At 38.7% G+C, this 27,389-nt stretch overlaps 1 protein-coding gene across 1 annotated transcript in view; it reads left to right on the top strand.

Annotated features, from left to right (window-relative positions):
- GLDC (glycine decarboxylase) overlaps positions 1 to 27,389 on the top strand; it is a 51,981-nt gene that overhangs the window by 5,111 nt on the left and 19,481 nt on the right. The window contains exons 3-14 of the mRNA XM_074856326.1: positions 4,248 to 4,383; positions 12,335 to 12,499; positions 15,318 to 15,395; positions 16,099 to 16,246; positions 17,462 to 17,658; positions 19,989 to 20,085; positions 20,984 to 21,089; positions 22,150 to 22,289; positions 23,031 to 23,111; positions 23,671 to 23,768; positions 24,267 to 24,351; positions 24,442 to 24,483. Of these exons, the coding sequence (XP_074712427.1) occupies positions 4,248 to 4,383; positions 12,335 to 12,499; positions 15,318 to 15,395; positions 16,099 to 16,246; positions 17,462 to 17,658; positions 19,989 to 20,085; positions 20,984 to 21,089; positions 22,150 to 22,289; positions 23,031 to 23,111; positions 23,671 to 23,768; positions 24,267 to 24,351; positions 24,442 to 24,483 (1,373 nt within the window). The remainder of the gene's footprint in view (positions 1 to 4,247; positions 4,384 to 12,334; positions 12,500 to 15,317; positions 15,396 to 16,098; positions 16,247 to 17,461; positions 17,659 to 19,988; positions 20,086 to 20,983; positions 21,090 to 22,149; positions 22,290 to 23,030; positions 23,112 to 23,670; positions 23,769 to 24,266; positions 24,352 to 24,441; positions 24,484 to 27,389) is intronic.

Genomic DNA, 27,389 nt, shown 5'->3' with positions numbered 1-27,389 from the left:
TTGCTTCATTATGATCTAATTATTTTTTTTTAAGAGAGAATTAATTGCTAAAGCAAGATAAATTCATCCCCTTTTTCTTATATCAGCTGTTCTGAAGATCTTGCTTCCTTAATCTCAGATTTAAGACCTGGCATGATGTGAACAAAATTATCAGACAAATATTGTACTCCCTTTTGTGTTGAAAGTTTTAAGTTACATACCTCAAACTGCTCCTTCTGTCTTGATTTATCTCTCCCTCTCTGTTTTTTCTGGGTACCACATTATTTTGCAGGTATCTCACAAGTTCAAGGCAAATCTGCTGGGCTAACCACAAAAACAGTAGCAGAAATAACAGTATCATAATTTTATAATCTGTTCATTGTCTCCTTCTTACTATTTTTGTTATGTATTTTGCCTTTTCTACATGTGGGCGTAGCAGTCATGAAGTGTCCTCACTCAGAGCCTCAGTGAATTTTCTCCACAGTTCTAAGATAACAGTATTGCAGGATCAATGAACTTTATTCTGGATACTGTCTTTGATCATATTATCTAATGAGTTGATGAGGGAATAAAGATCAACTGCAGTGACTTAGCTGGCAATTTTATTTTTTGCTGAACAAGGTTCTTAAAGAATTTATAGCGTACACCCAATAAAATGAATTCATGATAAAGGCATTTCAGTCATGTTGTCTTAGAAAACTGGAAACAAACAGCTGAGTGTGATGGCCAGTTTCCAACCATTTCTGAACTGTAGTCATTTCTTTTATTGTTTCACTTACCCGTTTTAGATATTGCTTTTTTATTTCACCTGTTGCTGTGGAGAATTCAAAAAAAAAATTAGTAACTCAACACATCTTGCAAGCTGTGTTTTTTCAACCATATGTATTGAAATTTGCTAAAATCCTAGTCTGCATATGTTTTAGCTTCAAATGAATAAACAAATACTTAGAAGAATATACCGTTTCCACTACATATGCTCCCAGATGTATACTTTATACAGCAGAAAAAGTCTGTGTAATTTTCTGGTTTTGGTGACACTCTTGTTGAGCAAACTGGAAACTTAACAATTTCATTTTGAATTTGAAAATTAATTTTTAAGCATACATAATATCACTCTCGTGGTTAGCATTCTTCTGCCTTTATATAAGCATTAGTTCTTTACAGAGTGACCAATAAAGTGTTAGACTCTTTTCACAGATAATATTATGGGAATACACTGTTAAAAGTTAGGTTTGGTGGAGTGGGAAATACAGCTACTGATGGAGACACAGAATCCTGTTCAGGCTCGTGGGGGCCAGCTCAGAGCAGGCTCAGCCATGGGTTCAGACCAGGCTGCTCAGGGCTTTACCCAGTCAGCACATGAAACCCCCAAGGATGGAGACCCAGCCCCATCACTGGGCTGTCCTCATGGGAAAGAGGCTTCCCCTTATCTCCCGCCTTGTGCTGCTGCCTCTCGCCCTCCTGCCACACACCCCTGTGAAGAGCCTGGCTGCATCTCCTCCATCCCCTCCTGTCGGTGCCGGGAATGCTGTTAAGAATGGTTTTATTCCCTTGCTCTTTGGTCTTTGGACCCCAACAAATGTGTTAAATTTCCCTCAACCTCGCCTCTGTCAGTTTTGCTTAAATTCAGAACCATGTTAGTGTAAAGCAGACACTGAATTAGTGAAAAATCATCATAAATCTAATGGACTTATGTTTGGTCTTAGGTAAGCCAGGCTGTCCAGACAAATCAGGGGGTATTGACTTCCGTAACTCAGGAATAACTGTCTTCCTAAAGACATGCTGTGATTAACTACTTCAAGGCAGTGTAAGGCGTAGGGGGAGGAGTGTTCATCTCAGGACTCTTCAGACATGCCACATATGGGAGATGTATATTTGAGCTGTACTGTTGCTGTTGCCTTCATAGTGACTAAAGGAGCAGGGTAAGTGAGGTGAAGCAGCAGTGAAGGGAGTGTGCCCTCCAGCATTTCACCACCCTGATTAAAACTGTCTTCACAGCTCATAGAAACATAATAATTAAAAACATGTTTGGTGTTGGGGTCTATCAGCACAGCTCTTCTAGGTGGGATGCGGTTCTACTCTTAAGCTTAATTGCTACCTAGCTGCTTACAGACTCACTAGGCTTTTTGCTTTGTGCTTGAATCATTTTGAAAACTGGTCTATTTTAGAGAGCTCTAGCACAAGTTCAGTGTCTTCATGTGGTAATTGTCAGCTGTATTTGCTGAGAAATTACTCTCTAGAAGAAACGTCCGGTTGGGCGAACAAAGGAAATGCTATGTGGTACATAGCACAATATTTGTTGTATGTGTTTACTGCAGAAATTGCACTCTTAATGCATTCTTGTGGGGGACATCAGACTAATGAGCAAGTTAAATGATAGCCAACGTCTGCCTTCAACTGCATTTGGAGTTAAAAAAGTAAATTCATTACCATTTTCAAAAAATCATTGATGCTTGAATTCTGCAAGACTACAACCCTCTCTCTCAAACTGCACCCAAACTGTCTTTCATCAGACTTTTGGTTTACAAGTGGTAGAGGAAGTTAAAACTTCAGTGTTAAAACTCCACTTAAAAAAGAAACAAGTGCATCTGGCTGGACTAAATTCTGTGGGAGGAGTATTGGGGAGTGGAGCTAGCTGCTCACTATGCTTTAGAAACTTTGCCCTGAATTAAACACATAACTGTTGAGTTTTACTGAAAACAAGAATTTAATCTTTATACATTAGATCTAGTAGTAACACTGAGTAAAAGGCAGAGAAGGAATGACCTTTGAAGGGAGAACTGAAGATCTGTAAAAAAATAACTTCATGAAAGGGGTATAATGTGACTGTGGAAGAAATTAATTGAAAACCAGAAGATTTTTTTTTTTTTTTTTTAATAATCTTTATACATGGAATGCAATAGTAGCACTTTGAGGAAGAGGAGGAGGAGAGATGAGTTCTGAAATCAGAGCTAAAGTTATAACATCCTTGTTTATGGCTGCAGAAGAAATTAATTCAAAACCCAGAGAATTATATGCTACCAGATTCGAGAGCATTAACTGTTTTGACTTGATCTCTCTTGCTGGAGTAACTTAGGGAGAGAAAATAGGTTTTGTGACATCCAGGGCCGAAGCTATTCTGCTGTGTTGAATTGTAGCCTGTATTCCAAAGTCTGCTTTTCAAGTTGCAGTGCAGAATGAACAGAACTTGGTGCAACTGCACCAGTACAGCAGCTTCTGAGGTCAGATACGGGAGGGGGGAGAAAAAAAGTTCTGTTCCCCTCACCTAGGAGAGTTGGTGTCCAACTCCACCAAGGTCTATTAGGTTGGACAAATCTATCTCTCTGTGTAATCTTAGCCTACTGACCATCTTATTGCATCCTCAGGTATTAAAATATTTTGTAAATGTTTCGCTTTGGCAGATGTTGAGTAGCATTATTCATTGACTGCTAGGAACAGGTTGGCTGAACATGGTTTTTGCATAGCCTTCAGGCCACTGAGAATATGTAGAAGCAAGACCAAAGACTAAACTATAGTCGGGGGAGGGAGGGAGTGCAAATGCTTTCCATCTGAACACTTCAAAATCATTCTGGTTTAATCTCTCCAAACTAGATACGCAGACTCATTTAAAAGTTAATCTTAAATGGAATTTCTTAAGCTAGAAATACTGTAGTCACACTTTTTTTTTTTTTTTTTAATAAACTGGTGAAGCATGCTAAAATTGAATTAAAATAACTGTTCCATTTTATCAGTTATTTAGGGAAAATACAAGAAAATAAACTTCTTTAATACTAAGAAATTATTCCTGGGTGCTTGGTGTGAGCCCAGTTTATGCAAATACGGCTTTGTAGAAACACTAAATCATAGTTGTGGATGATTATGGCTTCATCCAGTGCTGATTCTGCAAGGTTTAGCTAATAAAAGATGCCTTCTGAAATCCTCTCTAATGCATGTGCAAGAGACAGAATGTACACTGCATTAGCACAAAAAGGGCTCCATAAGCCGTTTGCCTACAGCTCTTTCTCTCACTATTTTGACATTGGTTGAAACCCTGTTATTATTCAGTTACTACATTTTCCAGAATTTTGGCAGAATTTAAACTTCCACAGAATATTTTACCGGTTTATTATTTTATCTTTACTGTTCTCAGTTTGTGCTTTGCTCTGCTACTGTTTATACTTGCATCACCAGTGTTGCATTTTTTACACACAGGGTGCAAGGCATTTCAGTTAAAAACTGTTAGCATTATATGTAACTGTAGTTTTCTGACATATTTTTTTTTCAATTAGGTGAAAATGAAATCCTTGAAACTCTATACAATATTGCAAGCAAGAACATGATATGGAGGTCTTACATAGGTATGGGTTATTACAACTGCTCAGTGCCTCAGCCCATTGCACGGAATTTGTTGGAGAATGCAGGATGGTAACGTACCACATTTTCTTTTTAAATGCATTTGTATAAATATATGTTTGAAGTTCATCTTATGAATGAGCATAGACTAATAGACCCCAAACCTATATTTTTGGCTAAGGCTTTCATATATTTGATAATGATGTGTAAGTGTAGGAACTGTGTTGTTCATGCTGAAGCTAGAGAGGAAGAAGAATACCTTTGACTTTAGAAGAGTATTTTTCTGTAAAATATTTCATTGACTTTTGTGAATTCTATTCACAGCTCCTATTTATTATGAACTAACACAAGAGTGTTTGCTTTAAGGAAGTATACAGACTTAAATCCTAAACGAAAGTAATTCTTTCCTAATTTCTGCCTAAATTTAAACTAGCTTCCTCCTCCACTTGGTGTATGCAATTTTGGGTGGAGGTAGTTAAATACTGTGCAATACTCTGGTTATGGTTTTCTTATGAGGAACTAAGAAGCCCTGAAAATTTTAAAGGCTTTTCTCTTGGTATTTCTTGGTTTTTTTTTTAAACCAGAGACCTTCAAGAGTTTGAATGTGTATACATAAAGTATGTTCTTGTCTGAACAAATAATTCACTGGTTCCTGAAAATAGGTAGACAGCAATACTTGATAATTCATTCACGAAGAGGCTGAGAATGTTGTACTTTGTTCTCATCACCCAGCTGACATTTCAGGTTTTTTGGGACAAGGAAAAGAATAGCCTGTCTGACAGACTTGAATTTGAATGTTAATGGTTTGGGGTTTTTTTTACTTAAATCTAAAAAGGAAAATAATGTATTAATTTAGATCTTATGAACAGCATTAATCTAAATAAGAATGGGGTTTTGTCTCTTGATGGACTTTTCCTGACAAAGGCACTACGGTGTGTTTATAAGTACTCATTTAGCATTGACATTTCTCTAAAGAACTGTAACTCAGAAATGATGCAACAGAAAAACTAAATTTAATGTGGAGCCTCACTTTCCAACAGACTGAATGCCACTGATACCTTGCATTCTCACTGGGTGTAGAAGTTCCATTACCTCTAGTCAGTAACATACTTTTTATTTGTACCATATTAAAATAATAACTGTCATCTTTATTACTGAGTAATTTTTATTTTAATAAAAGCAGCATTTAAAGGTTATATATATTTATATAAAAAAACCCAAATCAAAGATTCACATTTGTGTAAAAAGCCATTGTTACTTAGATGCTATATTTTTGTACTTTGGGTTGCCATAAATGGGTATATGTATCTGTAGACCTCCAAGACTATGTATTTTTAGACTTATCTGCTCTATTCACATCTCAAGCTTTTGAACTGATGAAAAAGTTGCAGTGTTTGGACTCAAGAAATCTATGCAGTACGTCTGTACAAAGTTTTATTTGGCCTTATCCCCACTCCTTTTTGGCAACATCTGCAATCTGAATTATTTCAGTACAGTACTGCAGAACAAATAATCAGTTGCTAGAGGCAACAATCAGTTAAAAAGTAAGTGGACCAAAATGAACTGCATATTTTTAAATCTTAAAGAATTATAGAGTGTTAATGAAACAACTGTGAGAGTCTTATCTAGAAATCTGTTTTTGGAGTGTCCAGCACAGTCAAACTAGGTGGTTAAAAGCTAAACTTTTAGGTGGCTAAAGTGAAGGCTAATACATTTGTTGGGGAGAAGGTGTGTTTGTGTGCATGTATTCAAAAGCAGTTACACAGACTTTATGGAAACCTCTTCTTACATTGACCAGATCTACTGTTAGCACTTTCCATGCTAACATGCTTCACATTGCAGCTCCACAGGAAATGCTGCAAGCACAGGCTTATTGTTTCTGATCAGTTCTGCCTCTCTCACATGACTCATAGTTCCTCATTGCTTGGCATTCATTAGAGCAAGGCTTGCATTGGAATACAATGTAAGTTTATAAAAGATGGTTCGTAGAAGTCTGTGAACACAAAAGTGAAGGGCTTCACAGTATTTAGGGCATTTGGACTTGCTAGGAGGAGGTAGGAAGCAAAGGGGTAGATTTCGGGAGGAAACTGCTTGGAACAAAATGTATTTTTGACGGAAAATGAGACTACTGACCCATGCTACTTTTAGAAGATTATCACAAAAGTCTTCCCAAATCTCTGATTTTGTTAAGAAAATATTCAACACTGTTGGAGTTTCAAAATTTTCTGAAGCATTTGGACAGTGATCTGTAATATCTCTGTTCACAATAAAAGCTGTGAATAGCTTAATTACTGTGAGATAAAACTGTCTGACCAAAACTAGTAAGTGCTTGGGAAGTCAGCATTCAGGATTTTCTTGTACTGGTAGCTTTAGAAAAGCGTAGGTCACCTTTTGTTTTAAGTCTGAATCCCATTTTAACTACTTCACTGTTTGTGAAAGATGCTATTTCAAAACACTTGAGGTAGATATTTTTCAGATAACTTTTTATCCAAAAAACACTGAAAGTTAGAGAACAGGCAGAGAGATTTCTGTTGTGGACCTGAAATGCTGTAGTTAAAATTTTCATCTCCTACACAAGGGATTTGATGTAGTCAGGGAAGTTAAAGGGTAAGTATCCCTTATTTTTGATGCTTGGTTTCCATTTGGTCTTGGTTACTGGCTGCTAACACTTCCTTGTTCCTAGCAATCTATGACTAACAATTCTACACTAACATGGGGTGGAAGTCTTAGAAGTATTTTCCATACACTAGATAGTTGATATTAGCAAAAATATTAGCCTGGTTTTTCCAAGCAAATAAATAGCAGGCCAGTGTGTAACTTACTTTATCCTTAGAACATCTCAACTCTAAAATACAGGCAGAAGGATTTATTTTGGGGCATATGACCAATTATGTGACTTTCAGCACAGACCCCTCAAATGTATGAATACCTGTCATCTGTCTGCTGGTGTGGATGCATAGTCCTTATTCTGCTGTACCCCATATTAACATATTTATTAAATTTTTTCACACCCAATGTGTTGAGCTCTTTCCCTAGTAGCATACAAAATTAATTCTGTGCCCTGACATGAACATAAATGAATAACTGAAGATGTGAAGAATATTTGGTTTCATAAATCAGCTTACATATAGGCTTCTTATTAACATGAGTGTCAAAATGGTGTAGTATTTATTTTTGGGGCTTAAATGGATAAAAATACCTATCAGGCCTTGAAAATCAAGAAGGCCTTTAAAGTCACACTAAAACCATACAACAGAGCATGAGGCAGAGGTCTCCAAAGTACAAGTCACTTGATTCATTTGCCCCCAGACATTGAATATGTAAGAATAAAATACCTGTACCAAGGACACCTGCAATCTTTACATCAGTAGTGTAACTTATTAAACTTATTAGCTAGTGGCATTCGGCACTTAGGCATTGCATTCTGAAAATTACGCTGCGTACTGTGCAAAACTGATATAAACATTACGCAGCTGGTTTCTACTTGTAGGCTGAGTACAGAAGGCTGCACAAGCAGCTACAAAGCATGCCAAATTGGCAGTAAATTCAGTGGAAACTGGCATGTCTCCATGCTCTATCATAAGATTATGCAGTTTTCTCAAGCCCATTGGTAAGATACTGTTTTAGGAACACCGTTGTAACTGCTCTTCAAAGATGCATAAAGTGCCAAGTGATGCATCTGGAACTCTATATACAGTATGGCATTTGGGAATTTTACAGGCTGGATGGAATTGCTTGTTATTGGATGGCTCCTAGTTGTACAGATTTACTCTAGTATCTTTCTACACTACAGTATTTATGTATGTGTATATTTATATTAAATACAACTTGTTTTGTTTTGTTTCAGTTTTGGCCTTTGACAGTGATGTCCAGTCCATAAAAGTCAGATAATTAAAAAATTTCATGTATTCAGGACTGAACTTCAGTCTCAGTTTTCCAGTGTTGTCAGATGTATGAATTACCATTTTTCTGTGGCTCATGTATGTTTGTTTTAAATTCTACTAGTGGTCGGTTCTTACTTCAGGTTTGTTTCATCTTATTAATTGTGAGATCTCAAAAAAAAATAGTCTGTGTAACTAGAGATCCAAATCAATTCTATCTCTGCCATTGGATGGGGTTAGTCTTGTAGATGTCTAAAACTGCAAGAGCATAATTTGTAACAAGATAAAAGTATTGTGTTGGTTATGGATACATTAACTTAACAGAGATTCAGTCAAAGTATAGAAAAAATCACGGAGGAAGATATATGGTGAACTGTTTTGCTAGAACTTACTGTATATTAAGAAACAAATTAGGCTTAGTCTTAGATCTTATTGACCGTACACCTGCAAATACTAAGCAAGAGCTAGTGCATTGAATATTGCTTGATAATGGAGTTTTCTGAATCTTTTTGTGGAAGCAAGAGCTAACTCTAGTATAAAGAAGCCGTAATTGTTAATCTTGCAGTTAGTGTATAGTCTGTTTTGTTGCTAAACCTAGAAGAAACCCAGCTCCCAAGTACAAAAGTTTCTGCTCTTTCATAAGCGAGGTCTTTTGATGAGTGGCCTAGCTTTTGGCTGAAAGCATGATTCCTAGATACTTCTTGCCTTGATGCCAGTTTTTCTTTTAAAACCTTTATCGGCATCTTAAAGTTCATATTTATACAAGTATTTCTGAGAGTAGGATGATGCAAAGGGTGAAACACTGAACAAAACCAAAGAGTTATAAAAGCTAGAAAAACTGAAGCCACTTACTACCAAATTCCTGAAGGTCAGACACTGGCTCAAGAAAGATGCTACAAACTTCTCATGGAAGGTTTCTTTTGTGTCATGACCCATCTGCCTTAATTAGCTGGGGAGAATTTGTCTGCAGAAGTACTTTTGGTCAGAACAGATGCTGACTGGATATCATATTTTCCTCCAGTTTGACTGAACAAGAGGCAATCTGTAGTTGCGTTCCTTGCCACGATGGTAATTCCTCCTCTTTATTTTAATGTCTGGTACTGGACTTGAATTATCTGCAGAATAGCCACTTTGACAAACCTAGACAGAAGTGAATGGGGTTCGAATGAGAGATGGTTTTGTGTGCTTCTTAGAGATCTGATTTATGTAGAAGTTTACTTTAGAAATTGCTTTTACTTTTAACGAGTTTGCTTTGAAATGACTTTAAAAAGTCATTTAACATGTACTATGGGTTCAGGCAGAAGTCAGAGTGCAGACTAAAGCACTTATATTTGAAGAAATTGAGAAGTAGAATAACTGTATTAAAAGATGTAGATTTTTGGACAGTGCCAAACAAACTCTTAAAAAAAGTGTGTAAATATATGTTTTTATGTTATAAAAGGTTAAAGGGTATCTTTACCTGTACAACTGTTAAATTTTGTACACTGTAATTTGCGGTAATACTGGAATTCAAGATTTCTTGGTTGAATTTTTTAAATCCTTTCCAAAACTGGTTGGTTATACTTCAATTGTTCAAAATTCAGAATCATTCAAAAGCATAACTTCGAAATCACAAAGCTTCATTAATTCTGTTTTGTAATATAGTGTAGTATCCCAGCTATGTGGGGTAGGATTGGGGTTATTCAAGGGAACCATCAAATTAGCAGCTACTTAGCAGCAGTTTAACAAGAGATTGATTTATTTATTTTACACAATATAAAAACTTCATTTAAACAATCATTTGAGCATAAACTATGAGTGGAAATTCTTGAGGCTTTTTTAACAGGTTTCTGAGTAGCTGATTTGAGTGGTCTGCTTTGAAGCAATCGTTGCAAAGTCTGTCTCTTAATCATATAAGATAAAATTTTAGGAAAGGGGGTTCTCATCACATAAGGAGTTGTGAACGTTACTCACATCTTAAGAAAAATGCTTTGACTTTGAAAACAAAATAATTTTGCACCACATGAACAGCTAATATCCTTTAGCAAAATTTGCAGTCGAGTTTAATGTGAAGTACTGGTTCTCTACTACAATTTTTCCTTTTTTTTTTCCTAATTTTGTCTTTTTGCATCAATCCCTAATTAGTAATCGTTTAATGCAACAATGTTTTTGTGGAAATGAATAATAAAGCCAGTACACTCAACTTTAATTAAAATCTCACTTCTGTTAACTGATTGTTGTGGCAAGTACTGACCAATGATTCTTGACTTTATTTTTCTTCTCTTGCACTGAGTAATATTTCTCTAATGCATTTCAATTAATCTCAACACTTTAATTCTCATTAGTCTACTTCTAGTTCCTCCTGCAAGTTATAATGCAAAAAAAAGACCTTTAGCTGAAATAAAATGAGAAAGTAAGATTGTTAACTTCAATTATAGAGGAGTTTCTTTTATTAAACTAGAAAACTCGTTCATGCAAAGAATTTGGAAATAACTCTTTTTTATTGGTGAGAACTGAGTGGGCAGGGGGACCATTCAGAAAACAAGTCTTTATACTCCCAGATTGAAAGTTTATCTGACGAACTGAAAACTGGGTTTAGCAGCAGCAGAGGAAAAAAAAAAAAAAACAACAAAACAAACTATTGAGATGAGCAATGTTGCATGCAGCCCAGGACTCACTTCTGAGCTATGCAGTCAAGTACATCGTGATAAGAAGTTTAGTGTTAGACTTAGCTAAGAAGCAGCAAAAACCTTCAGTATTTGGGAAAATCATTATTTATCTAATTTGCCATATAGCTATTGCTTTCTGTCACTGTACTGAATAGTATATGTGAGAAATTTGAGCAGATGTATCATTTGTCATCACCACCCCTGGATGTCTTTAAGGGTCGTTTAGATGAGATGCTGGGGGATATGGTGTAGGGGAGAACTTTGTAGAGTAGGGCTGATGGTTGGACTCAATGATCCCAAGGGTCTTTTCCAACCTGAATGAGTCTGTGATTCTGTGATTTAAATAGACAGTAAATACATTAGCATCATATGTTACACTTTGAGTTCACTTATTATGTCCTTCTTTCTAGCTCATCCATTCTCTTCCTCAGGACTTTTTTCCTACCTTCTCTCTTGCATTACTGTTTTATTGCTCCTCTCATCTTGCTCTATACCACAGGTTCTGCAGCTTGTTCTTTAAAAATCTTTGTTGCCCACCTTCTATTGACTTTACATGACTTGAGCTTCCAAATACTTCAGTCTCTCTTTAAAGATTATACCTTCACTCATAAGCATTTTTTCAAAGTCTAGGGCTTGCTACCACCCTTTCAGAAAACGCACTTGTTTTCTTCCATTAATAGTGTTCCATGAGTGTTCCCGCTTAACCACTTGCTACTCTCAATTCAAACTGGTGTAAAGTCTGTCCTGAACTACCAAAGAATCCAGTACCCAAATTTCCAGCAGTGAGAGGAGAGTCTGATCTCTGTTCTTGCCTTTCATCTGTGGACCCATGCTGCTTTGTGTTTCTGGACTGTTATAATGGAGTGTTTCCCTTAGGTTGTTGCCTTTTCTAAAGAATGGCTTATGTTGCCTCTACTGTTTTGTTCTCCAAATAACAACAGATAAAACTCACATCAGTATTACTTCCCTTCACTAACATATAGGGAAACAGTCATTTTACAAGAAGTTGCATATTTCTGAGCTTGATCCTGTGAAATGCCGAGTGCCTTTCCTCCCATAAGTGGAAAAGACAAGTAAAGGGCTTCAGAAACAGTATTGGAAGATAATGGCAATACCCAGATATGATTGAACTAAGCATTCTCATTTGGATATTGTGACTTGACTCAGTTCTCCCACACTTAGCGCCTACTTCCCCTCCCTATTCCCCAAGATGCACTCATACTTCTGTTTTAAAAGTAATTTCTCTTTTCAGAATGGAGAAATAGAATTCTTCTCCTGTAAAAAGCCAAGTCAGTACCAGAAGAAAAAATATTCTCAGACTTCTAGGACAGTGATAAATTACAGCCACTTAAAAACAACTGGTTTGTAATTTTCATGTTGGTGAATTATGCTTTACAATTTATTTTTCCTACAACATAGTTCAGTACCATATTGGCACAATTCTGTTACACATTTATTTTCCCAGACCCAAACTCAGAATTCTTTTCTTAACAGGGTTACCCAGTATACTCCTTACCAACCTGAGGTCTCCCAGGGCAGGCTGGAGAGCCTGCTAAATTACCAGACTATGGTGTGCGATATCACAGGAATGGATGTGGCTAATGCATCTTTGCTGGATGAGGGGACAGCTGCTGCAGAAGCCATGCAATTATGTCACAGGTATTCTGTTTAAATGTATGGTTAAATCACAGCAAGAAGAACTTTTGGAGTTTGAAAGGCATCTCTCCCATGTAGGCCTGGATAGGTGAGTGGGTTGAAGTTGAATGTGGCCTTTTCCCTGTGAGCAGATCACTAAACAACTATAGCCCATGTTGTTAAGCCCTCAGAGAAGTTCCCAGTGTTGATGTGAACGTTTTAACTCTGACATCTAAGGCCTTCAGAAACCTAAGGGCCTGGACACTGGTCTAGAGCAAGGGAGACTTACCCGTGGTAGGAGGAGGGTCAGATTAGAGAATACTTAAGCAAATTGGACATACACAAGTCTGTGGGCCCTGATGTGATGCACCCATGAGTGCTGAGGCAGCCACCTGATGTCATTGTGAGGCCACTCTTGATTATCTCTGAACAATCACGGCGACTGAGAGAGGTGCCTCAGCACTGGAAGAAAGCAAATGTCACTTTGGTCTTCAGGAAGGGCAGGAATGAGGATGCATGAAACTACCAGCTGGTCAGCCTCACCTCAGTCCCTCAGAGATGATGGAACAACTGCTAGTCCTGGAAACCATTTCCAGGCATGTAAAGGACAAGAAGGTGATCAGGAGTCACCAGCATGGATTCACACAGGGGAAGTCATGCTTGACCAACCTGATAACTTTCTGCAATTAAATGGCTGTCTTGGTAGATGAGGGGAAAGCAGTGGGTATTGTCTACCTTGACAGTCTCCCTTAAATCCTCACAGAGAAGCTGAAGAAGTATGTGCTGGATGAGGTGAGAGTAAGGTGGGTTGAAAACGGGCTGAATGATTGGGCCTAGAGGGTGGTGATGAGTGACATGAAGTCTAGTTGGAGGCCAGTTATTAATGGGGTACCCCAGGGGCAACACTGGGTCCAATTAATGATCTGGATGATGGGCAGAGTTTATCCTCAGCAAGCTTGATGATGACACAAAACTGGGAGGAGCAGCTGATACACCAGAGTGTTGTGCTGACATCCAGAGGGACCTTGATAGGCTGGAGAAACGGGCTGACAAGGAGCCTCATGAAGTTCAACAAGGGGAAATGCAAAAGGAGGAACAACCCCAGGCATATGGGGTACCTACTGCGGGCTGGCAGGCTAGAAAGCAGATTTGCAGAAAAGGTCTTTGGGGTCCTGGGGGACACCAAGTTGAACATGAGCCAGCAGTGTGCTCTGGTGGCAAAGATGGCAAATGGTATTCTGGGCTGCATTAGGGGGAGTGTTGCCAACAAGTCAATGGAGGTGATCCTTTCCCTCTCCTCAGCACTGGTGAGGCCACTCCTGGACTGCTGTGTCCAATTGTGGGCTCCCCAGTACAAGAGAGACATGGCCATACTGGAGAGAGTCTGGTTGCCTTGCCAGTGGTACCAGCCCAGCTGCTGGCACCGACACACAGCTGCTCCATCTGCTACTACCACAGACACACAGGCCCCTATGGCTGAGTTGCTGCTTCAGTTGCTAGCACTGAAGTCAACATATTCCAGTCACTCCAGTTGCTGCACCATGGACATGTGGATCCTCCAGGGTCTGATCCAAGTTGCTGGTACCCAGACAGCCATATACTCCTCCTGTCGCCAGAATACAGAGTCCCCCGACCCACGAAAAGAATCAGAAAGGAATTTAACAAGAAGAGAGGACAGACTGCACTAGTTGTGTGCAAATGCACAACCAGCAATGATTTGTATATGCCTGGCCCTGTTTATCCCCTTACCTCGCTATTTTCTTACACTTGTTCCTCCCAGAATCATTTAGCAGTATCCCTTTTCCCCTACTCATCTCATAATAAACCCTTGCAATCCCAAAATGCTGTTCCCCTGTATCCCATAATGTATCCCCACTGGGGGGGGGGGGCGGGCAGACATTGCATCTTGTCTGGGTTAATTAATTAATCTGGGTTCCCACCTGCCTTGGAGCTTCTGTGCTCCTCTGTGCCTGTGGAGATGGGTCTCTGATGGGCCGATATCTCCTGTGATGGGCCTGGGAGCAGCAGGGACAGGGTGTTACTTGGGGTCCCCCACCTGCCATTGCCTCTCTGTGGGGGTGCAGAGGAGCTTTTATCACATAACCGAAGAGTCTGGGCCATGAATCTCTTATGTCCCTGAACACTAAAGATGTGAATTAGTTTTTTGCACTAGTGGTTAAAAGGACCTTTAAAAACTGCTGAAGTACGTCAGTCCTGAGTTGCTAAAAGTGAAACTTACTGGTATATCCAAATTTACTTTCAGGGATCTGTATTGTAGGGGCATTTGAAAGGGATCTGCAAATCAACTGAAATCTGAGATCCGACTGAAGGTCACTATAGCACTGTATATCAGGAAGGAGATTACACAGCAGAGACTGTGTTGTAACTATTCAGTTGTTCAAAGCTTCAGTCTGACACAAAATCATGTTTACCAGAGAAAAGTACGCAATTGTTTTAGTGTCTATTTTACTACTTTGATGGCTCATGTTTGGTTATCTGGGGCAACACTGAAAATCTGTATTAAAGACCACAGTTGTATTCCTTTTAAAGTGTATGTGTATGTGTATGTGGAGGAATTCCTGCAGCTTCTTAAGTTGTCTGCTTGTTCTGTTTTAATTTTTGTCACGTATGATCTCATTTCAGTGTCTGAAATGAACTTTCTTATTTTAAATGGATCAGAAACTTCATTCAGTCTTACACTTAATTTGGTTATGATAACCAAAATTTACAACTGCCTTTTAACATTGGAAAACTCACATTTAGAAAACCAATTAATTTTATTTCCATGAAAAACAATATATTCTTGATATGTAACTCTTTTTTTTCCTTTTCTTTTTAACAGGCACAACAAAAGAAGAAAGTTCTATATAGATGCCCGATGCCATCCTCAAACTATAGCAGTGGTCCAGACTAGAGCAAAGTAATGTTTTTCTCCACTTTCCACCATATCTTTTCACTTACACTGAACCATTTTTCATCTATGTCTCTTCATCATATACCTAACATTTTTTGGATATAGGATTATGCTTTCTTTGCAAAAGAGAAGAAATCTGTTAATATTTAGTGTTACCTCTACTTTTGCATTCAAATACAACTGCAAAGTAATTAAAAGATGTTTAAAAAGAGACTAAACATCTGATAAAAAGAATGTGTATAATTTTCCCCTTAAGGTATTTGCGCAAATACATACATTTGTTTATTGAGTTCAGTCTAGTCATTTTTTTTAACTAGGAAATTAATTACCCTAGATAGCAAAAGTTCTCTTTTAATGAAAGCTAAGTACATTTACAGTTTGCAGTTTAAAGTAACCATCTTCTAAAAATACGACTTGGTTCTCAAAGTTAAACATGCTAAAGCAGCAAAATATTGGTATCAGGTAGCTTATGCATCCTCTGCTCTGCTTTGCTCCATATTTCTGATGATGATACCAAATGCAATTATTCTTCAGTACTGTATACTATGACATGAAACTTTCTCAATGTTAAGCACTGCAAAGCAGGTTCAACTCTCTGTATGTTAAAGAAAAAAGTCATATATAAGTCCATGGAGACATCATATTAAGTATCACTCAAAGGCAGGAAGTGGTTTGCATATGTTGTCTTCTGCATATTTTTGTTTTCCAGTTATACGGGTGTTATTACTGAGCTCAAATTACCCCATGAGATGGATTTCAGTGGAAAGGATATCAGTGGAGTATTATTTCAGTATCCGGACACTGAAGGGAAGGTGGAAGACTTCTCTGAACTTGTTGAAAGAGCTCATCAGAATGGGGTAAAGTAAATTTTATTGGTCTCACAGATTTCAGTCTGATGCATTGTTAGGTGTTGGAAGCATGAGGAAAGCAAACCAGTGAAAAATCTGTAAAATGTACATTTTCCTTGACACAGAGTGCCCAGAATAAACACAAGACGGGACGAAGGTCCAGTGATTTGTGTTTGATGTTGCACCAAGGAGGAGTGCAAAGCGGGGTGCAGGCCGCGCGGTCCCATTCTTTCACTTCAAGGACAGATTTATCTCCTGTTCTACTCTTTTCTCTCGAAAGATGATTTTTGGTAGCAACCTTCCAACTCTGTGCCTCATCCTCCCTTTTTTCCCACACAACCCAGCTGCACCCCTCACACCAAGTTGACCTTGATTCTCATCCTCCCTCTTTTTCCCACAAAAACCAGCTGTACCCCTTGGCACCATGAAATGAATTACTCAAAAAATAATGACTTGACTACAGTCCCACCCACTCACACATACAAACTAAGATAAATACTACCCCAAGTTTGTACCTAACTTGGAGGGATGATAATCCAACACCAAATCGGAGGGACAGATCGATGGGTTTGTGCTCTTGCCCCCTCCCAGAAGGGATGCCTTTTGGTAAGATTTCCTTGTCTACGCCGAGTGTATACGTGAGAACTTAGTGTGTGTGATTGCAATTGTTTTTCTTTTGTGTTGTACTATATAGCCAACCTGCAGTTTGTGCATTTATCGTAGGCAATCTTAAAGAATCTGTAGATGTTGCATGTAATGAACTGCACTATTCGTGAATCTGACTGCTTCTCTTGAATGCAACCAGACTTACAGTGTATGGGCTGTTTGGGCATCTGGGTCAGACCTGTAGTGATGGCCACTAATCCGTACGGCCCCAACTGGCATACCTATCAAGGGATAAGTCCAGCCACCCCTAGCCCCTCTAATTGCTGAGGACCAGCTAGAACACAAGGGGATTTATCTCTTACCAAATTTATTCTCACCCTAAATGCAACATGCATCAAGCAGCCAGTCATAGAAACCGTTACATGAGATACTGTCTAAAGTATTACTCTTCGACTCCATGCGACTGATAACCACTACAACCATTACAACCATTTGTGCCTCAGCTCTGTGCAAGTAATATGGAACTGTTTGAAGCTGTATGTTGCTTAAACTTAGCTCCCATGCAAACACCATTCCTTCAGACAAGAGACTGACTGTTCTGTGTACTTCTATTCTTAGACTCTTGCCTGCTGCGCTACTGATCTTCTGGCTCTCTGTATACTGAAGCCTCCTGGAGAGTTTGGGGTAGATGTTGTCCTGGGTAACTCCCAGAGGTTTGGCGTGCCACTCTGCTACGGTGGACCACACGCAGCATTCTTTGCTGTCAAGGAAAATCTAGTGAGAATGATGCCGGGCAGAATGGTGGGTGTTACAAGGTAAGGGCTCCCTTCACCATTAATGTCTTCAGGCAAAATCAAAATAAAACACATTATGACCATCTTGTGCAGCCTTTATGAATAGCAGCTGACCGTGGTGTTGTACCAAACACTTTTTTTTCTTGAAAACTGGGAGAATAAAAGTGCGTTCAGTTTTCAGGAAGCAAGCTTAAAGAATTACATTTTGTATGGAATGAAGCTGTGAACTGTCTATACTGCTTGCTGCAATGTGGGATGAAGAGGTAACCGAAACAGCAGAGAGGATTAATTGTGATGGCATGAGGCTTTGCAAGCTAACTTATTCTGCTAATTCTGTACTGCTATACCTTTTTCTCAGACATCCAGTCATTAAAAACATAAATTGGAAAAAGTAAAAAATTCAGTGAACCTCCCAAATAATCAAGAAGGAACTTAATCTAGTTCAGGGTTTAGTCAAGCTTAAACAAAGCAGAGAAACAGAGTGCAAAAACTTACCTCCAGTTATTGTTACTGGTGACATATTTTGAATTTTGACAAGTGGGAATAGTAGAAATGCAAAGTAGTTGTCACTGGAATGACTACATATCTGTGGCACAGAAGCTATTCAGAAGTACTTCAGTAACCAAAATAACTACTGACATTAACAGTTATCAATAAGCTTAGAAATATTTCATTTGTATAGTAATACTCCTTCAAATATATTTTTAACCATTTTGCTTATTCTAAAGGTATTCTTAGGCTTTACTTATAGTTCTGAAATCTGATCCCCAATTCAGATTTTGATCAGAAGTGTGGTACAATCTTTTACAAAATAACAATATTTATCAATGTCATGCTACTGCTACTCTGTGACTACACCTAGTTTAATGTTTTTAATCTACTTTCATCTTTCTGTATCTCAAGAAAGTTGGAAAAGAAAATGCTAAAATGGAAAAAGCTGTGGTGGTTTCTCAATGCAACTTTCTGCCATGGATTTTTTAAAGTTTTTGATCACAGAATCACAGAATGATTGAGGTTGGAAGAGATCTCTAGGGGTCATCTGGTCCAACCCCCCTGCTCAAGCAGGGTGACCTAGAGCCAGTAGCCCAGGACCTCCAAGGAAGATTTCCAAGGAAGGAGACTCCACAGTTTCTCCAGGCAACCTGTGCTAGTGCTCAGTCACCCTCACAGTGAAAAAGTGTTTTCTGATGTTCAGAGGGCCTGGGCTACTGGCTCCTGTGTTTCTGCACCCATTGCCTCTGGTACTGTCACTGGGCCCTGCTGATAAAAGCCTGGCTGTGTCCTCTTTGCACCCTGCCTTCAGGTATTTATATACATTGATGAGATCCTCCCTGAGCCGCCTTTTCTCCAGGCTGAACTGTCTCAGCTCTCTCAGGCTTTCCTCATAGGAGAGACGCTCCAATTCCTTCAACATCTTTGTGGCCTTCACTGGAGTCTCTCCAGTACCTCTATATCTCTCTTGTACTGAGGAGCCCAGAACTGCGCACAGCATGGGGTTCTTCACCAGGTGCCACACTTTTCACTTCCCCTCATTGAACTTGATGAGGTTCCTGTCAGCCCATTTATCCAGACTCTCAAGGTCCCTCTGGATGCACTGATAAACTAAGCTGTATAGTCAAAATCCCCAAACAACTGCTAGAGTAAAAATTATTTAAATATAACTGCTGTGCAAGTACTCGAGACAAGTATTCTAGCTATTCAAATCCCCACGTATGTACATTTATATATATATTTTGATATATGTGTGTACATTGTTTTTCCATTTCTTTTTGTGGCTGTTCTGAAAGTTTTCATTGTTTAAAAGGATATTAGATTGGTTTTTACCCCTCCACTTTTAACATGTTAGGAACCCTACAAAAGGACCTCTTAAAGGATGGATGGATGGATGGATGGATGGATGGATGGGAGGCCTTTCAGTTATCTCATACAACTTTGTTGGATGGGTTATTTTTATATATAAACTCAATGTGCTCGTACTTGACATCATTAACAAACATGCTGCCTTCTCAGTGTTCGTTCAAATTAAGTTCTGGATTAGTATTCAGTTAAAACAGTTGCAATAATCTATGGCATTTTAAGGCAAATACCAAGTTTTGGTGTAATAGGCTTAGAAAACTCACTGTGTGCTCTATCTGACTGGACATGTTGACCAGCCATGGTGTAAACAGAAATCTAGAGACTTTAGTCTCACTCTCTGATATCACAGCTGTCCTGACTTATACTTTATTCTCTCCAGCATCTCTCTGTCTCTGAAGCTAAATAACAAGTTTCAGGTTAGCATGCATAGGGCCAATGTCTTAAAATACTGTAATTTTAAAGTAACAGAAGCAAAATTTTCATATGTGACTTAGAGATGCAAATGGAAAGGAAGTGTACCGACTTGCTTTGCAAACACGAGAGCAACATATCAGGAGGGATAAAGCTACCAGCAACATCTGCACAGCACAGGTAACGTCATATTTTATTTTCAGCAGTAGAAAGAAATATTAAACCATAAGATTAGAAGCCTAACGTCACAGTAATTTGAGTTAGCTTTACTTTTGACAGTTTTTACTAGAAAAATTAAGAACATTGAAATATTCTGGTGTTTGTGCATTTGTTTTGAGTCCTTTGAAAATGGAACCCTGCTTGAAAAGAGGGTATTAATACCTGTTTCCTTTATTAAAGACTTCAGCCCGGAATTCGTGCAGTGTCATTAGTCCATCTGTCTCAGTGTGAACGCCACTGAGTAGTGATGTGTTTGTTATGAATGAGACTGATTTCTTAATAAAACAGAAGGGAATTCTAATTATCTGAAATTGCCCAGCCAAGGCAAAAAAAAGCAATTTTAAAATTCTAAAACTACTTGTTAAAACTGTCACAACTTGTATTTTTGTCTATGTGATTTGTGCAAAAAGCTTTTTTTTTTTTTTTTACCAAAGAGCTATCCTTACAGGAAAATACCATGATTAAGTAAGTAATTATCAAAAATAGTTTGCTGTGAGACTAGGTTTACTTGAGAGTCTTCAAACATCTGTGTTGCAGTGGCTGAATTTAAGTTCAGTTACATTTCAAAGAACATTGAATTGATAATCAGTGCTTACAGTTTCATAAAAATATTCTGCCTTTCCCATCTTTTATTTTGTAGGCAACACGTAATCAAGTGTAACATCAGTTGAGGATATGTAGTTGTCCCTGGGTGCTAAAGAAACTTTCCACTAAACTAACATGAAGTAATAATTTATGATAATAACAACATCAGCAATAATAATAATAATAAATAATAATAACGATAATAATAACAATAACAACAACAATAATAATAATAATAATAATGATGATGTCCTAAATTGTATTTGGATGCTAGGCTCTTCTGGCTAACATGGCAGCCATGTTTGGTGTATACCATGGGTCTGATGGATTAAGGCATATTGCAAGACGGATACACAATGCTACTCTAATCTTAGCTGAAGGTGAGTATGTTTGCAGAAACTGTTCTTAAGTCCTTCACCTTCTTAAATAATGCATCCTCTTAAATAAACTGAAGAGGTTTGTTTTGCCGACTGATGTTCTGTCAACTTTAGAGAACATTTTAATACAAAATTAGTAACTAATGTTTTTATGTACTTCTGATAATGACATCCAGGAATCAGATATGTGTATGATATGAGCTTGCAAGCATTACTTCTCTTTCCTTGGGAAACTAACAGAAGTCTACATAGTGAGTCTAGATGATAAGATTCAAATGCTGTTTTCCAGCTGCAAGCTCTGTACTTCACTTACTGGACCATCCTAGTTTACACACAGGAATCTGCACAAAGAAATAATAACATAGCAAAAATAAGTAATAAATGAGATTAAATAAACAGGAACATTTCAGTTAAGTTGGGTAGAGTATCATACCTGCTATTGAACACTGAAATCTCAAAGCATAACAGCTGACTGAAAGCACAGAATCTGTAGCAGAAAATAATGATTGCAGCTGGACTATGTGGTCTCATAGGTTTTTTTTTAACTGGCATTATTATCATTACTGTCAGAAGGAGCTATGAAGAACTGGACTGCTGGGAACTGAGAAGTGATTGCCACAATTATCCATGCTTTATTTGCCAGCTTAGCTGGAAGACCTTTTGCTGACGTGAAAAGCACTAAGACTCTAAAATTTGTTACGGCAAGCTCCATGATGGTTAATATACATTTATATAATAAAATTTTTCTTTCCAGTCTTTCAATTTTCTCCTCTTGCATTCATATGCCAATTCTGCTACTGTATGTATTACGAATTTGATGTATCAGAAGGATCTTCCCTCAGTCTGCATTATTAATTAGGTCTGAATCTGATTTAGATGCACGTCATGCACAGTGACATTTCACTAAAAAGCTGGTGATTTTGCTGCTCCGTACACAAGGGGAATATTTTGCTTTATTGTGTAAAAATATTTACTTACGAGATTCAGAGGGTTGTTATGCAAGTGCTGTGTAAGTAAGCAATACAGTATGCAGCTAATAGAATTAACTTACTGTTTTTTGTAGGTCTCAGGCGAGCTGGTCATAAACTACATCATGATCTGTTCTTTGATACCTTGACGATCACGTGTGGATGCTCAGTCAAAGAGGTTTTGGACAGGGCAGCTCTTAGAAAGATAAATTTTCGCATTTATAGTGATGGCAGAGTAAGCAACTCCCTAAACCTTTCAGAAATTTTGTAGCATGACTTTTTCTGCATTAAGTTTCTGATTATTACATATGCGAAAGAGAACAAAGTTATTTAAGTCTTCCTGTAGTTTGCTTAGATATAACAGTCAATTATAAAGATAATATAAAGAATGAAGTTGTTAAATGATGTACTGAACTTCCAGAAATAATAACTGTATTTTCATTCTATGTCTATTTAAAAAGATTATCTAACTGTTTCATGTTAAATATGCCACTGAGGGCTAGAGTGGAGAGAGACTAAAACTTAATGATGAAATGCAAGGAGACTTTCAGAATTCAGGTCCTGTGGCAGTGTTTAAAGACAGACTGAAATCTAAACTACATTTTGGTAGGCACTAAGGACTTTCGGCAAATATGTTTTGTAAAATGGGATGGGGGGAGAGGGCAGTTTAGCAAAATGGGCAATTTTCCTATTAAGTGCTAAACAGAAACATTAGAAGTGACATCACAAGTCTTGAAGATTGTGAGCCAACTGGCTTGGATGGTTTAGCAGAGGAAAGGTAGGAATTGGAAAATTTTATGTAAATAAATTTATGTATCTATTCCATAAAATGAAGTGACATTTTCATAGCATTGGGTAGGTTGCTTTTTCTTTTTTTTCCTCCTGTGTTTCTGGAATATTTTTTATCAAACAGATCAAATGTATTATGCCTCTGGAATTAAGAGCTTTGACCAATTACTGTTGCTTTTATGCATAGCTTGGAATATCACTTGATGAAACTGTAAATGAGAAAGACCTTGATGACATATTATGGATTTTTGGTTGCGAGTCTTCAGCTGTAAGTAGACAATAGATCATACAGATTAAATTATCTGAATGTTTCAGAAGTTTAGTGAAAAGCAAAACTGCTCTTGGGACAGTGGGTGTCTATATGATGACCGTTTGTTAAATACTGAGAATTTCAGGTCCTCTCTTAAAGAAAGAAGCAGTATGAGATAACAATGATTTATGTAACTGAGTAATGCCATTTTCTGGTTTTGACAGTCCTTTTGGTCATCTTGGACACCCTGCATTTAGGCTGTTACTTGTTTTGTGAGGGTTAGGACATGGTGGTCAATTGTTTCTCTCCCACTGGAAGTTTTGTTGCATGTCATTAGTAATTAACAGCAGTACTTCCAAGATGAGAACTACTGAGACATCTGTACCCAGTTTTAATATAATGCTGTTGTCACCTTAGATATATAAAGATATGTATGCTAATAAAGGGTTTTTTTTTTTACCTAAGAGCTAATTGAATCTTGAGGTAAACTGGTAGTATGATCTAGTTCTGATGAAAATTGCCTGTGAAAAGAGGAATTTCTGTGAAAGTGTTGACTCCATGTTTCTTTATGTCAAAGGAGCTAATTGCTGAGGGTATGGGCGAGGAAACCAAAGGCATCCTTAGCACCCCATTTAAGAGAACTTCCAAATTCTTGACACATCAGGTTTTCAACAGGTTTGTGAAATTGCTGTATATCTGATATTTTAATGGAATCTGAAAGTATCTCCTTTAAAAAGTGGTACTGGAGTCAGTTGAGTTTTGTAGCTGTATTCACACAATCACTCACTCTGAAATAATATATTTAGTAGCATTATTAGATATCTTTCACATTTTAAATGAGCAAAGGAATACTCATGGTCACGTGGGAGATGTGTTTTTCCATTAATCTGCTACACTGTACAAGCTATTATTAGAGGATGTAGTATCAGCATTACTAGAGCTCCTGTATTCCATATTTACTAATAGCATTTATGAGCAAATTATAATAGGCACTTTTCATCCACATTGCTATTAGCAAGAATAAAGTACTGATTTGGAAAGAAGTACCTAGTATATATTAAAAATTATCCTCAGTCTTAATTCTTTTTTATGGCTTTTCGTATGTTAGAGCACAGATCAAACAGCTGGTATAGCTAATCTGCTTGCCTTAACACCACATTTTGTGTTCTCCAGCTATCACTCTGAGACAAATATCGTGCGGTACATGAAAAGATTAGAAAACAAAGATATTTCCCTTGTTCACAGCATGATTCCTTTGGTAGGTATTTACCAAAAAGAGAAAAAATAGTTAATTACATACATATTTATGTATTTCAATAAATATTAACAAATGTGTTTGTATTTTTAGGGGTCCTGCACAATGAAGCTCAATAGTTCAGCTGAACTTACAGTAAGTTGTAATAATACTGTCTTGCTTGAGGCCCACATGAGTAACCTATCTAGCCGGTGTCATCCTAGAGAAGTAAAGACTGCTTTTGGTCTAGTACTCCAGCTGAGGAGGAAGTTTCAGAAGTAGCTAAAGTCATCAGCTCCTTTTTCCACTAGAAAAAAAGCTCTGAAAAACACAGTAGGAGAACAACAATATCAGGAGAGTGGCTTTGAAGACTCCATTCTGAAAAAAATAATGAAAATAATTTTTGAAATTAGGTATCACAGTCCTATTCCCTCATGCAGTTTTGCAGTACCTAACTTGCTTTACAAATCTTAAAGTCAAATACTCAGCAGTATGGAAAGAGTCAGGTGGGACTGGCAATTCATGCTTCTTTGTCAGTTTGCTATTTCTTAGGATAGCACTCAGTCCCTGGATATCTTATTTTTTCTAGGTGGTAGCAAATGGAGCGGAGCCTTAGCCAAGCTTTGGATACTGAATGACTTTCTGACTCTGAACGAGCTTCCTCTGCTCTCTCCTTGTTGGCTTCTCACTTTGATCTTTCACTAGGTTTCCTTTGTCCCCTCTCTCTCACTCCCTTCTCTATGCCTTTTACATTCACTGTTTTCTGTCGTGTATTTCCTTCTAATTAAAATAGATAGCAACATAACTGTATGAAACCAACTGTTAGGTACTATTCTACGTGATTCCTCTCTCTTTGCACTGTGTTCCCACAGCTCTGTATGTGGAGAACCTAAGGATTTTTAAGCATCTTCTGAATGTTAAAAAAATGTTACTGGAGATCATAGAATCATAGAATTGTTTAGGTTGGAAAAGACCTTTAAGATCTTTGAGTACAACCCTTAATCTAGCACTGCCAAGGCCAACACTAAACCGTGTCCCTAAGCACCACATCCACACATCTTTTTAATACCTCCAGGAATGGTGACTCAACCAATTCCCTGGGCAAGGCTCGTTCCAATGCTGACAACCCTTTCCATGAAGAAGTCTTTCCTAATATCCAGTCTAAACATCCTCTGGTGCAACTTGAGGCCATTTTCTCTTGTCCTATTGCTTGTTACTTGGTAGAAGAGACGGACACCCACCTTGCTACAGAATCACAGAATCATCTAGGTTGGAAAAGACCTTGAAGATCATCTAGTCCAACCATTAACCTCACACTGACCGTTCCCAACTACACCATATCCCTCAGCGCTATGTCAACATGACTCAAACCCCTCCAGGGATGGGGACTCCACCACTGCCCTGGGCAGCACATTCCAATACCTAACAAACCTAACCTTCCCCTTCTGGAAAGAAATACTTCCTAAAATCCAGTCTAAACCTTCCCTGGCACAACTTGAGGCCATTGCCTCTTGCCCTGTCACTTGTTACTTGGTTAAAGAGACTCATCCCCAGCTCTCTGCAACCTCCTTTCAGGGAGTTGTAGAGGGCGATGAGGTCTGCCCTCAGCCTCCTCTTCTCCAGACTAAACAACCCCAGTTCCCTCAGCCGCTCCTCATAAGACGTGTGCTTCAGACCAGTTTCGTTGCCCTTCTTTGGACACGCTTAAGTAATTCAATGTCCTTTTTGTAGTGAAAACTAAATCGAGGTGCGGCCTCACCAGTGCTGAGTACAGGGGGACGGTCACTTCCCTAGTCCTGCTGGCCACACAATTTCTGATGCAAGCCAGGACAACATTGGCCTTCTTGGCCACCTGGGCACACTGCCAGCTCTTATTCATCCAGTGGTTGACCAATGCCGCCAGGTCCTTTTCCACTGGGCAGCTTTCCAGCCACTCTTCCCCAAGCCTGTAGCATTGTGTGGGGTTGTTGTGACCCAAGTGCAGGACCTGGCACTGAGTCTTGGTGAACCTCATACAGTTGGCCTCAGCCCATCAATCCAGCCTGTTCAGATCCCTCTGTAGACCCTTCGTACCCTCAAGTAGATCAACACTTCTGCCCAACCTGATGCTGTCTGCAGACTTACTAGGGTGCACTTGATCCCCTCATCCGTATCATCAAGATATTAAACAGAACTGGCCCCAGTACTGAGCCCTGGGGAACGCCACTTGTGACCAGCTGCCAACTGGATTTAACTCCATTCACAACTCTTTGGGCCATCCAGCCAGTTTTTTACCCAACGAAGAGTACACCCATCCAAGCCATGAGCAACCTGTTTCTCCAGGAGAATGCTGTGGGAAACAGTGTCAAAGGCTTTACTAACAACATGCACAGCCTTTCCCTTATCCACTAAGCAGGTCACCTTGACATAGAATATCAGGTTTGTCAAGCGGGACCTGCCCTTCATAAACCCATGCTGACTGGGCCTGACCACCTGCTTGTCCTGTACATGCTGCATGACGGCACTCAAAATGATCTGCTCCATAAACTTCCCCAGCACTGAGGTCAGACGGACAGGTCTGTAGTTCCCTGGATTCTCCTTCTTGCCCCTCCTGTAGATGGGTGTCACATTTGCTAACTTTCAGTCAACTGGGACCTCCCAAGTTAGCCAGCACTGCTGATAAATGATGGAAAGTGGCTTGGTGAGCACTTGTGCCAGCTCTCTCAGTACCCTTGGGTGGATCCCATCTGGCCCCATGGACTTGGGTGTGTCTAAGTGATGTAGCCGGTTGCTAACCATTTCCGCTTGGATTAGGGGGACTTCATTCTGCTCCTTGTCTCTGTCTTCCAGTTCAGGGGACTGGGTATCCAGAGAACTATTGGTCTTACTATTAAAGACTGAGGCAAATAAGGGATTAAGTACTTTAGCCTTTTCCTCATCCTTTGTCACTGTGTTTCCCTGGCATCCAATACAGGATGGACATTCTCCTTAGCCCTTCTTTTGTTGCTGATTTTACTTAGAGAAACATTTTTTATTGTCTTTTACTGCAGTAGCCAGATTAAGTCCTGGCTGGGCTTTGGCCC

This window comes from Strix uralensis, chromosome Z, assembly GCF_047716275.1.
Source record: "Strix uralensis isolate ZFMK-TIS-50842 chromosome Z, bStrUra1, whole genome shotgun sequence".
In the NCBI taxonomy this organism is placed as follows: Eukaryota; Metazoa; Chordata; class Aves; order Strigiformes; family Strigidae; genus Strix; species Strix uralensis.
The sequence above is the reverse complement of the archived record's forward strand: the minus strand, read 5'-3'. Positions and strand labels throughout refer to the sequence as shown.